The 14022-nt window shown below is 39.6% G+C and overlaps 1 protein-coding gene across 3 annotated transcripts; it reads left to right on the top strand.

Moving 5' to 3' along the window:
* The first annotated feature begins 753 nt into the window (after positions 1-753).
* LOC131432357 (uncharacterized) lies at positions 754-4279 on the top strand. 3 transcript variants are annotated; one of them, XR_009229833.1, is made up of 2 exons: positions 754-4127; positions 4183-4279. XR_009229833.1 is itself a non-coding variant. In XM_058598589.1 (2 exons), the coding sequence occupies exon 2, from the start codon at positions 2539-2541 to the stop codon at positions 4012-4014; it is 1476 nt and encodes a 491-aa protein (XP_058454572.1). In that variant the 5' UTR covers positions 754-959; positions 1015-2538; the 3' UTR covers positions 4015-4270. The 3 variants fall into 3 exon arrangements, 2 of the variants coding, with proteins under 2 accessions (XP_058454572.1, XP_058454573.1); XM_058598589.1 differs by having other exon boundaries at positions 754-959; positions 1015-4270; XM_058598590.1 differs by having other exon boundaries at positions 754-1494; positions 1639-4270.
* Positions 4280-14022: the final 9743 nt, after the last annotated feature.

Raw genomic sequence — 14022 nt, 5'->3', positions numbered from 1 at the left:
ATTTTGTAATATTTGTGTGCCAGAATGTTTGATGTAACTAATCTGTACTGTAGTCTCTGGCATTACACACCTGTACTTTTTTGTTATGAATATTGCTATACACTGAAAATCATTTTTACCTATTTCTTTAGGAGAAATCACCAAGGAAATCATCATTGTCAAGCTCTTCTACACCCATTATCAGATCCGAATCAATTCCGAATCGGCGAGAAAATTTTTCATTCGGAATTCCATGTGGAAATCATAATGAATTCCGAAGAAATTCCAACTCCATTGCAATAACCGATTCCGAATGAATTTCGCCTAAAACCGGTTGATACGGAAATCTGTCGGAATTGAGTGATTCGGACTGAATTGTCAATTCGTTTTCTTCTTATTCTTTCCCAATTTCGTATGTTTTCGTGGGGATTTTCAGTTTATTTCGGAACAAAAAACAGATATATAACTGTACATATGAATTGAAATCTTCAAATGTTTCGAATATACAGAACTAGTAAATAATCAGTTCTTAGAATTCCAGCATAAACTGTTGAACTTCGCTGGAAATTAACAAAACGGCCTACCTTAGTCAGCACCATCCATTCCTCCAGCTGAAGTGTAATGAAATGGCGTAAGTCGTCTGACTTTTACACTAACACATTCATAAAATGAGCGAAATATCACTGTCAATCGGGTTGATCGAGTACCCAACTCAGGCGAAAATTCTAGCACTAAAAAAACATGTAGTCGAGTAAGAATTCATTGCTTGTTGGGGAAGCGAAAGCCTATTCGCGCACCCCTGGTAGTGATGACAACGTTCCTGCTGAAATCAGTAATACCAACGACTCACCGACTTTACTTCAGTGACAGTTATTACCTCGTTGAAGTACAGTACGTTAAGACACGAGTAGAAAACGTGGTCGAATTGAATAAGTTATAATTTGTGCTATTATATTTATCAGTTAAATAAACACCAAAATGTAAGTTTCTTGAAATTATGCAAACATGTAAAACTAATCTGGAATAAATTTACAGCTTAAAGCTATATTGAATTACGCTAAAGGATTGTGTTATTTCTAACCTCGTCGTGACGGACTTCCACGACATTCTGAAAATTTCTAACCTCGTCGTGACGGGTTTCCACGACATTCTTTAAGATTGGGTTAATAGATTGTATAGGCAGTTCAAGATTCTCAACTGTACGTGCATTTATTAAACTATGTTTTCTGTGTTTACCCTTCCCGGATATCTGAAGCTTTACTACAAGAGAATCGTTTTCGATTCGAGAAACATTCCCAGTCCACCGAAGATGCAAGGGGTCATGTATACCTTGCAAGCCAAGCTCATCGACTAATTGATTTTCAATCAAGGTTACCTCAGAACCTTCATCTAGTAACGCGAAAGTGCTTATCTTTTTCAAGCCACTATACAATGTTACCGGTATTACTCGGTATAGAACCGTATGACCGGCGCTATGATGATTTTGCGGACTGCTAAGTGTATTTGATGGAATTGGTGAGTAATGAAGCAAAGGGTGATGACGCAGGCGACATCCATCTACAGAACAGTCTTTGGGTCTTCTACAAGGCCACGGAGCGTGACTTTTCAAACAGGATCTACACAGCTCATGCTGTCTCACCATCTTCCATTTTTCTCCAGGACTGAGTTTGCAGAGAGAAAATGATGCTGAATCGGTACTCGGTATTCGCTGGCAGCCACAAACGGATGAAATATTGTTTTCGACACAATTTTCTAGTTCCGTTGGCCAACTTTTGGATAAAATCGTTCGCCCAACTAAACGTCAAGTTCTTCGTGTAGTCATGAGCCTCTACGACCCGTTGGGCTTACTCGCGTCTTTTTTGATACACGGAAGAGTGATTATTCAAGACATCTGGCGTACGAATTGCGACTGGGACGATCAAATCGAGGATAGCATTTATGCCGACTGGAAAAAATGGATTGGTTTTTTTCCTCGTTTAAAGGAAGTAAAGATTCCTCGAGCATATTTCGGTAAGAGTGTTCCGGAGCGTTGCCATCCTATTCAACTACACGTTTTCGTCGATGCGAGTTCTACAGCGTTCGCGTGTGTAATCTATGTCCGTTTTATCGAAGATGGTGAGCCGCGATGTACACTCATCGGAGCCAAAGCCAAAGTGGCTCCAATCAAACCTTTGTCTATACCCCGACTGGAACTGCAGGCGGCCTTGTTGGGCACTAGAATGCTGCAACATGTGATCAAACACCATAAGCTACCGATTTCGGGGGCCTACATTTCTCTGGAAACCTGAAAATTCATGGCCGTCACAAAACTGGGGAGCATTTTCGACAACTGAATTACCTGAAAATGAACAACGAGTAGTGAGTATCCATCGGAAGGAGTTAACTGGGACAATAATAAAAGTTTCGAGATTTTCGAAATGGGAAAGGTTGCTACGGACTGTAGCCTACGTCTTTCGTTTTGCTAGCAGAAGAAATGTTGTCAACAATCGTAACTCACTTGAACTGCTAGATCAGCAGTTTCAACGAAAGGCGGAAACAGCTTTGTGGAAAATAGTTCAAATGGATTCCTTTCCAGAAGTAATAGCGGCATGGAAAACCGACAAAAACAATAAGCCTTCGGGGGTGGAGCCGATATACCACCCGCAATTCAAAACAACAATTTTTATTGATGATGACGGAGTGATTAAATTGGATGGTCGTATCGGCGCCGCCCCCAATCTGCCGATCGAAGCTAAGTATCCTATTATACTAGCTACGAACCATCCAATAACGTTTCTTTTCGTAGATTACTACCACCGCCGTTTCAACCATCGAAATCGTGAGACAGTTTTCAACGAGCTCCGTCAAGTCGTCTACATCCCCGGATTACGTAATCTTATTAGAAAGGTTACTGCACGATGTCAGTGGTGTAAAGTTTACACCGCGCTCCCCGTTCACCCTAAGATGGCACCGCTACCACAAGCCAGATTGGTAGCCTTCCAGCGACCATTCACATACATTGGACTGGACTATTTTGGGCCGTTACTCGTCAAGGTTGGGCGCAGCCACGTAAAGCGATGGGTGGCGTTATTTACATGCTTGACCACACGAGCTGTTCACATGGAGGTAGCCCATACTCTATCAACGATTTCCTGTAAGATGTGCATTCGCCGGTTCATAGCTCGAAGAGGCGCCCCGTGTGAGATCTATTCGGACAATGGCACCAATTTCCGTGGTGCAACGAGTGAACTGTCGAAACAGATCATTAGTATCAACCAAAGCTGTGCGGAATATTTCACTAACACAACCACTAATTGGTTCTTTAATCCTCCTGCGGCTCCTCACATGGGAGGCGTGTGGGAGCGGCTCGTGAGATCAATCAAAACCGCTATGGATTCCTTCAAAACTGCTCCACGCGTACCCGATGAAGAAACCTTTGAAACAATAATTCTAGAAGCTGAGAGTATGGTTAATACTAGACCTCTAACGTTTATACCGTTAGACTCGGACACTCAGGAATCCCTAACACCAAATCATTTCCTATTGGGCAGCTCTAGTGGAGTTCGACAACCACCATGTGATCCAACATCAGCAGTCGAGTGTTTACGTAGTAGCTGGAACTTGGCAAAACATATTTTGGATGGATTTTGGAGCAGATGGTTACGAGAGTATTTACCGACGATTGCGAGACGAACAAAGTGGTTTGAAAACGTCAAACAGCTGGAACAGGGTGATCTTGTCTTCATAGCAGATGAGGGCAGACGGAACAGCTGGATTCGTGGACGGATCGTACAGTTGATTTTAAACCGAGATGGAGTTCCACGGCAAGCAATCGTAGAGACGGAATTCGGCTTGCTTAGACGCCCAGCCGTAAAGCTCGCTATTATCGATATAAAGGAAAATTGTGAGACCGTGTCTAGCGGTGAGAACCACACTCTGTCTCACGTCCCGGGGAATGTTGGGGAAGCGAAAGCCTATTCGCGCACCCCTGGTAGTGATGACAACGTTCCTGCTGAAATCAGTAATACCAACGACTCACCGACTTTACTTCAGTGACAGTTATTACCTCGTTGAAGTACAGTACGTTAAGACACGAGTAGAAAACGTGGTCGAATTGAATAAGTTATAATTTGTGCTATTATATTTATCAGTTAAATAAACACCAAAATGTAAGTTTCTTGAAATTATGCAAACATGTAAAACTAATCTGGAATAAATTTACAGCTTAAAGCTATATTGAATTACGCTAAAGGATTGTGTTATTTCTAACCTCGTCGTGACGGACTTCCACGACATTCTGAAAATTTCTAACCTCGTCGTGACGGGTTTCCACGACATTGCTCATCCCGTCATTTCGATAATGTGGGTATGAGCTACCCAAAATTAGGTCGTTATCTACTCAAACTTTGACTTGATCGTAAAAAATGAGTAGCGTGCTTTGTTATGGCATAATGCTTTGACTAAACTTACACTTACTTAAATTTTGATTTTGGGTAGGTTTTGACCCAAAATTAGGTAGCGGCTGGTAAGAGTGTAGATACTTTTTGACCACGCATTACCACAGATAACAGATATACAGACTCGAACAAAATTTTTCAAAAACATGCGTAAATTTGAAATTTGCTATTCGTTGGAAACAAGGAGCTCACAACTTCCACCTATTCGACGATTTGCCGCGATATTGTCAACCGTTCCAGTACAATCTGGAACGAACAAAGTTCTTCAGCATATTTTAGCAATATTCTTATAACTACAACAATTTGAACACTAGAGGAATTCTTTTTCAATGTCATTGTAATCGGTCGTGTGTCGTACACAATCCGGTATTTTTTGTTCTCATTTGTACCAACTTATTTAATTGTATGGTAGAATATGCGCCATTACAACTCTGGCAGCGAAGCAATAAATGTTGCAGAATTCTCATATTTTTTCTGGGTTAAACAGGGGAGGCTGTTCAGCGAAGTAAAGATTAGTGCTACAACGAAACACTAGTTCTCCAAGATATTTAGGCTGTGAGCCATTTCGCGGTTAATTTTCATTTTTGGTTGAAATTTAACTAAAACTGCGGCCCATATCAAGATTTGACGGACGGAAAGTTATTTGGGTTTATTTTCCACTGGAAATAATTTCAACTAAAGAATTAATATTAGAATTATCATTGCAAGATTATTTTCAGTGTCGAAAAATAACCATCGATCTGTCAAAAATAACCATGCTCTCGAGCAGGGTTATTTTTGACAACATAAAATTGACCGTTCGAGTGTCGAATTTTAACCAAAAGTTAAAATTAACCGCGAAATTTTTCACAGCCTTAGTTCTCAGATTTTACGAACATACAGGATCCGGCACTCGAAGTGTAACCAATTAAAAAGGCCATAAATTCAGTTTGGAAAATTACTTTTACTTAATTCAAAGTACAAAATGTGTAAAAATAATACAAAATTCAGAATCAATTCACTTTTGCTCGATATGACCACCTTTTGCCTTGACTTGATGACTTGAGAGAGCGAAGGAGTTGCTTCGTTTGGCCGAAAGCGGTCAATTTCCGAACATTGTATTTTCTGACGGGAAAATTTTTCCAATTGAGCAATTCGTAAACTCTCAAAACGATAGGGTTTACTTGACCGACCGTTCATACGAGAATTTGAGTCATCGATTGGCCACCAGGAGGCAGCACCCGCAACATATAATGGTTTGGGCCGCTGTAACCGCAGATGGGCGCTCTCCAATCGTTTTCATCGAGCCTGGCGTCAAGGTAAATGCGACATATTATCGGGAAAGTATTGTGGAGGTTGCTTTGAAGCCGTGGGCAGACAAACATTTCGGTGGCAGACCATGGACGTTTCAGCAGGACTCGGCACCGTCTCACTAAGCTCGAGTGAACCAAGAATGGCTGAAAAACAACGTTCCGAACTTCATCACGTCCACACAATGGCTCTCGAATTCACCAGATGCGAATCCAATGGATTATTCTCTTTGGGCCATTTTGGAGAGCAAAGTCCGAACTAAAAGATACACGAGTCTCGAGGCGCTGAAAAAAGTTATTGTCCGCGAGTGGGCCAAAATACCTGCAAGTCACATTCGGCCAAACGAAGCAACTCCTTCGCTCTCTCAAGTCATCAAGTCAAGGCAAAAGGTGGTCATATCGAGCAAAAGTGAATTGATTCTGAATTTTGTATTATTTTTACACATTTTGTACTTTGAATTAAGTAAAAGTAATTTTCCAAACTGAATTTATGGCCTTTTTATTTGGTTACACTTCGACTGCCGGACCCTGTACTATAACTGACGGACCACACTCGAGTCCGCATAGAATCTCGACTGCGTACTTTATGTGAGAGTATTATCAAACATAGGCGTGTAAAATCAACGGCAATGCATATTATGTTGAAAGTGATGCTGTACAAGAGCGTTGCTAATTCGCTGGTCTGGCACACAACCGTCCATTTCATGGAACAGTATCGACATAAAAATAGAAACTAATGTCACCGTAAGATTTTTTTTCACGAGCTCGCCTCGAAAAAAAACCACCCAGTCCAAACTTTTTGGGAGGATCCATGAGGAACACCAAGTATTTTCATTTCTAATGATAATTTAAAAGTATTCATTAAGATATCTTTATACAAAGATTTATCAAGTCAATGGTATTTCCGAATTCTCGTGTAAATGACTGTCACAAATAGGCTGAGCAGCAACAGTTTTTTGACGCGAATTTTGTAGTTGGTGATAAACTGCCGGGAAAACATCTGTCACGCCATCATTAGTTACTATATTTATTTCAATACTGTTCCAGTAAATGATCACATTTCGTGCCACTGCTGTACACAAAAGCATGCATGAGGCTATAAAAATCGCAGGCATTAGCATTTTCTGGATATAAAGAGTAGATAAACAAACACTGTCGATTTATTATTTCTAGAAATGGGAAGTCTAAAGAGATCATTGCTAATTAGATTTTATTATTTTATAAACTGTTCGCAATACAGTTTTGACGATTTTGAATGAAACGGAAAGTCATTGAGCTCGAAAAACCGCAGATTTTTTCATCTATTTTGCAAACAGATTCACAGATAACAGAATTTAAAAAAATGCACATATTTCCACAGTCTTTAAGGAATATTTTGCTTAGCAAAAGTATTTCAAGAACGTTTATCACACAGTTTCACAGATTTAAAACAAACATACGCATCACAGATTTGAAACACAGATTGTAAAATATCAGCTCTGCTTATGGCTTTTAAATTGGACGTTTGTATCTGATTGTGAGTTATTAATCTACGACATTAACTTTCACAGGTCAAAATTAGGAAAAAAAAAAGTGTAACACATTTTCACAACATACCGATCGGTATCGCTTGTTCCCGGTGTTCCACATGTTCGGCAAACCAACAGCACGTGCAAATGCACTCTTCGCAGACATTACAGAACAGCACCAGCTCCAGAGATTTGTGCTTATCGCAACGGTTGCGAATGGTCAATCTTTCAAACGCATCTTGTATACCCGCCACCGAACACGCTTTCACTAGAGAATTCACTTCTATTTCGGCCCGACAACAGGGACACCTTTCGTCCTGATTTAACCATTTGATGATACAACTAGTGCAGAATAGTTTGGAGCAACGCGGGCACAGTTGTGGGGCTTGCAAATTATCTTGACATATGCAACACTCGAATAGTATTGTTCCTTCCGAATCCCTCGATTTGTTCTGCATGGTCAGATCTATACAGCGCACTATGAACGTAACCTCCCACCCACAGATTGGTGATCACTTTCTTGCTGTTGAAGCTTTGCACACGTTTTTATTAGCAAAGATTGGCATAGAGATGTCGTAATGTCGATCGAATAATCGATAAATAACCCAGATAATCGATTGATATTCAATCGATTAGTTTGAAACTAATATTCGATGTTTAAACTAATCGAATAATTCGAAAAATCTAATGTATGCAATCGAATAATTAATCGAGTATTCGATAAATAGCCCTGATAATCGATTTGTTCGAAAATCGACGAAAATGACAAAGTTATTAAATCTCGATTAATGTCAGATTAGGTTCTAAATGCAAAAGACAAATTAACTTGTTTACTTTCTCTTTCAATTACTTCGGAATAATCTTGCATTCTTCAGTATTACTTCAGTTTCGTATTAATCGAAAGAGAAAGCGAACAAAGAGAATCTGTTATTTACGCTTGAAAACTAATCCAATGTTCATCGAGAAATAACCGAATAATTCGACAAATCCAACATCCCTGGATGGACAAATTCGCCACTCCGCATTTTTTTAGTATTTTAATCATCATAGACGATAAGTAAATACTGCGACTAGATAGGTCGGAATGTCGATCAATTGATTGAGTAATTGATTAATAACCCAGATAATCTGTTAGTTTGAGTTAGTTTGAAACCAGTATTCGATTATTTAAATAATCAAATAATTCCTAAAATTCACTACTAATAATTGAAAAATGATTCAAGTTAATCGATTTGTTTAAAAAATTATATTCGATTATTCATAAATCGAATAATTCGAAAAATCTGACACCCCTATCTGCGATGCGACCAAAACTGCCCACTGAGAATGCGGTTCGATCTTGTTGAGCGTTGAGCGTTTGTTGAACGACATACAGAACGAAATACACGTTCAGTTCGAAAATTCTCCAGTAAAACTAGTCCAACGGGGTTCCAACTCGTCATATTGAAAATGGTTCAACTATGGACCTATGTCTGCCGGGTTTGTTTTTATTTTGTTTCGATTATAGAGGTTTGAACCTTAAGGTCATTCGCCTCTTCAAGCCAGAAAATTTTTTGACCTTATGTGCGGGGTTGGGAATCGAACTCAGGCGGGCTGCGTGAAAGGCATCAGCTTACCCATCACGTTAAACCCGTCCCCTGCCGGGTTTGTTGAATGAAGGAAATGCCGCCCGGTTCAATGGTCTGTTTCAGAATCGGCAAACGATTCTGTCTCGTGTCGGCCTCCAGTTGGACGATTTATTGGACACTCATCGAACCAACGGTTCACCATATTGGACCAACGGAGGACTTCCGTTGGACGGTTTTTTTTCCTTAGAGGGTATGTTCGGGATTGGGAATCGCTCCTCGATATATTCCCAGGCATCCGTAGTGTTTCTTGCTTTCATGTCCCGCATACGCATGGCTGCCAGACGGCTGACTAAACTCTGCCAACGGGCAAAATATGGGTGGCAGCCACACCAACTAAAACCTAAAACGATACAACCATATCCACCAGGATTTTTCCACATCGAAATCTTTGACATTTTCAGCGAAGGTGAAAAGATGAAAATGTTCGGCTAACTAAGATACAGGCAGAGATGCCAGATTTTTTATGGAAAATCTGCATTGATTTGCATAAAAAATCTGTATTTATCTGTATTCACTAATAAAATAAAATTTCTTCAATAAAATTATGCTAAAAGATGTCATTCCAATAGATTATGATTAAGGAATAACAGATTTAATGAGCATTAATTCTTCATAACTTCGTAAGTCATTGTGGCGCTCACAATTCATCGACGAAATTTAATAGTTTAAAAATGTTGACTTCATAAGTTGACTTGGAATTCATCGCCCAATATTCAATGTTAAGTCAGGTCGTACAACTCTCAGTCTGACAAAGTTTCATGATGCCACGAGTTCCTAAAATACATTTATAATTTGAAACCAATTTGAACTGATATTCAAGGAACTCATGGCATCATGAATGCCACGAGTTCCTAAAATACATTTATAATTTGAAACCAATTTGAACTGATATTCAAGGAACTCATGGCATCATGAAACTTTATCAAACTGAGAGTTGTATGGCCTGAAACTAATAGATAGCTCAGACGAAATAGTTTATTTTTTTCTTTCAGTATGAAATCTGTACTCTGTATTAAATCTGTATGCGTATGTAAACATCTGTATAATACAGATAAATCTGTATAAATGGCATCTCTGCATCGGACGGATCGTGCGCGAAAGATTGATGTTTACATTGTGTATCGCTAGTGCAAAACAATGGAGGGATACCAAAACAATGAGCACGACGGGTATAGCGTGATGATAGTCGATTACTTTCATGCAGCACACCTGGGTTCGATTCCCAATCACGAACATAGAGGGTCAGAATGTTTCCCTATCCCGAAGATGCAAATGTCCTTAAGGTTGAAGAGGCACTACTCATTTAGAGGTGATAGTTTTTGCCTTTCTCATATCAGCTATTTTCAAAGAAGGGCGAATCTAACATTGACAGCAAATGAAGAAAAACATTGATGAATGTGCACTCTCTATGCGAATTGTTAGGCGCGCGGGCGTGTATTTCGTGAAATTGATTTCAGCGTCTAATACAAATCTGCGGGTAATTTTATCGTCTAATTTACTATTTCCAGTAGTAAAAAACCGGAAACCATCTAAAATAACAAAAACAAATAGTTTCGCCCTTCCTTTCAAGCAATTGAAGTATAGTGGTTTTCAGCTGGACATAGAATGCGACGGAATCGTCGCATCAGAATAGCGAAATAATGAGCGTCAGAACCACAGATGCCAGGTTTGCAAATTGATATGTAAATGTTTTTTTAAATCATCGTCCAATTTAATGACTTTTGCTATTACTGTAGGTTTTTTTTTGTTTTTCTCGTCATACTTTTAAATTTTCAGCTCGCATACGAGCATTTCTAGTGAGCAGACGCCCAAAATTCTACCTGGCATCTCTACCACAAAATTGGACAGTTGTTTCAACCCCTTCGCTATCTGTTGTATTGAAATTAACTAGCACTAGAGCCACAAGAAAAATTAATCGACTGGTGGATTGAGGTCAATTCTCGGTTAATTTTTCAAAAGGGCGTATCAGCAAGTGACAGTTTCTCTTTAATCACTCTCTCTTTCGATTATGTGATTAACAAGATTTTCGTTGATATCACTATTCTGTTTGAAAGTCGAAAGTTTCGGGTATCATTTCATGCAAAGAGTTGAGTGATAAACGTGGAAACCGCTTGGTAATTAATAGAAGAGAAAGTAAACAAAGAGAAACTGTCACTTCCTTATACGCCCTTTTGAAAAATTAACCGAGAATTGCAGTTTCAACTGGTAATGTTCCTTAGCGACTAGTGTTATTTCATTGTTCATTGAAAGCATCAACAAATATATATCTGTCAAAGACGACCAACTTTTTAGAGTAGACGATTTGCAATTTTTTGTGATATTTTATTTCTATAGTTGAAATCGACAATGTTTCGAATAAAGCACTTGGTTTTGAAAACCAAAGCGTCGATTAATACAAAATATGAATGAAAAAGTCATTCAGTAAAAAGCGTTCAAGCAGACAGGTTGTGTTACTGGCTTGTGAGTTAGCGGCTATCGCCGAGTCAAGGCAACTTTAGCTGCAGGTAAACAAAACCCGCCTGCGCCTATTGCAAACGCAGCAAAAGCTGGTGTACAGCCAATATTCGGGGCGTTCCCGACTTGGAAGCAATCGAAGAAGGCCATCCCATTCATACGCACAGAGGTGAAGAGACACAGAGGTGCGAACGCATAGAAGTGCTCAGACACAGAGGTGCGGAGACGAAGGGGTGTAAAGGCACAGAGGTGCTAAGGCACAGAGGTGCTAGGGCGCATCAGCGCAAAGCCGCAAAGACAACCACCAGGTATCAGTCCGTATGGTGTACAGTACCGGTTGCGGTGGACAAAACGAAGCATTATCGTGTGGTGCTACACAAGAAGCATCACAACTCATCGTCAACAAGAGCTACAACGCTGTATCTAAGGCCAGGTACAGACAGCGTACAGACCAAGCTCAGCGAAGACCACGACGGCAGAGCAACGGAGATAGAAGACAGCAAATTTGAAATAGAGCGAGCTTCATGCCGAGTACCTGTGGAAAGCAGAAAGCGACTAACAGGTAGATCTATAATTTTATTTTATTTCACTTCAAAGAATATTCTCGTTTATATAATTCAGTTGAAATCAATTATTTAAACACATTTATGTAATGGATGATCTAATGGATGAGAATCCAGGAGATCCATCTCTGCCACCAGGCGAAAATTTAACAGTTCCTAACTCGCAGAGAACGAAGTTTTACAATGAAACTTCAGCGGGCCCATGGATAGTATATTTTCGGCGTAAAATGAAGGCATTGAATTTATGTTATATATCTAAAGAATTGACATCACGATTTCCCGCTACCAAAGAGATAGTAAAAGTTCATAAAGACAAGATCCGCGTTGTAGTCGATTCCTTGAAGCAGGCTAATGAGATTGTTGTTTGCGAATTATTTACCCGCGAATATCGCGTATATATTCCTTCGAAAGACGTTGAAATAGACGGTGTTATCACCGAAGCGGGTCTTTCGGTTAAAGAGTTGCTTAAAAACTCTATGCTTGAGGGAGTAAGGATACTCGAGTGCAAGCAATTGTACTCAGCATCTTTTGAAGCAGGAAAAAAAATTATCGACCTTCAGATTCGTATCGAGTAACATTCGCTGGATCTGCCTTGCCTAGCCATGTCCACATCGATAGAGTTCGCCTTCCTGTTCGGCTTTTCATACCAAATGTTATGAATTGCACGAACTGCAAAAAATTTGGCCACACAGCTACTTACTGTAGCAATAAGTCGAAATGTACAAAATGTCAAGGGCCTCATAAGGATAATCTTTGCGATAAAGATATTGAAAAATGTGTTTATTGTGGGGAAAGTCCTCATGATGATCTTTCAGTATGCGCTGCATTTAAATTGCGTAAGGACAAAATGAAGCTTTCTTTAAAAGCACGGTCTAAGCGCACATATGCGGAAATGCTCAAAACTATCATTTATGTCCCACCTCTGGAATCCGAAAACGATTTTTCAAATCTGGCGGAACCAGAGGAATCTGACTCTGACGGAAATAGTGAAGATACCTCGTTTGTCACTCCTCAAGGGTCTGTTAAGAGGAAATTAACAAACCACAAAATACCTAAAAAGACACCTAAAATTACACCTTCATAAAAAGATCCCCGTGTTAAATCTAAAAAGTCAAATTTAAAAGCAAAAACTGTGCCTCCTGGTTTGTCAAATTCACAAACCAATCCAGGAACTAGCACAAGAAAAGACAATAATCCAGTGGGCCCGTTTCACAGTCACCATCAGGATTACTGAAGTTTTCGGAAATTGTAGAATGGATTTTCGCAGCATTCAATATTTCTGAACCTCTAAAGACTATCATAACGGCATTCCTTCCAATAGCTAAAACTTTTTTGAAACAGTTATCAGCTCAATGGCCAGTTCTTTCAGGTTTTGCATCATTTGATGGATAATTTATCATCCGCCGCAAATGATTCAATCAATGTTCTGCGGTGGAATTGTCGAAGCATCATGCCAAAACTTGATTCATTTAAAGTTTTGATGCATAGTCAAAAATGTGATGTATTTGCTTTATGCGAAACATGGCTTACATCAAATAGCCTTAAATTTTAATGACTTTAACATTGTAAGAGAATGAGTGTGTCTCCTTTGGGCATCATTAATCAACTGGCTTTATTCTCTAAGATATGATACATGTATGTGTGTTACAGTAAATGAATGTGTAGTAATATATAGGGGTAATTCACTACTCACGTTACATCTCCCCTTTTTTATAGTTTAAATCAATCTAATAGTATTCAAAATCGTCAAATCTTCTAGCACGAATAACACGACCGCTTCTTGTATGTAACGGAATTTGTTGCATCGTGTTTGTGGAACTGCTTGCTTCGAACTCTGGCTGCTGAGGTGATTCCGTTTCCTTGGCTGTGGCCTCAGGGTAATCAAATGCAATGAAAGGCTCGTTGAGTTCATTGTTAGTGGAACTACTTTGCTTGATGTCTCGAACATTTCTTCGAATCCTCTGTCCGTTGGTCTGTTGCACTATATACGACCTCGGCTGATCCACTGTCTTCACTATTTCTCCTTTTTGCCATAGCTTAGTCTTCGCATTCCGCACTGCAACAGATTGTCCTGTTGTAAACTCCGGCGCAACTCTACACCCTCTGTCAGCGTAGTATTTCTGCTTTGCTCTCTGCTCCCGTAGTATTTCTGGTACATCTTCGAT

Source organism: Malaya genurostris, chromosome 2 (assembly GCF_030247185.1).
Source record: "Malaya genurostris strain Urasoe2022 chromosome 2, Malgen_1.1, whole genome shotgun sequence".
In the NCBI taxonomy this organism is placed as follows: domain Eukaryota; kingdom Metazoa; phylum Arthropoda; class Insecta; order Diptera; family Culicidae; genus Malaya; species Malaya genurostris.
The sequence above is the reverse complement of the archived record's forward strand: the minus strand, read 5'-3'. Positions and strand labels throughout refer to the sequence as shown.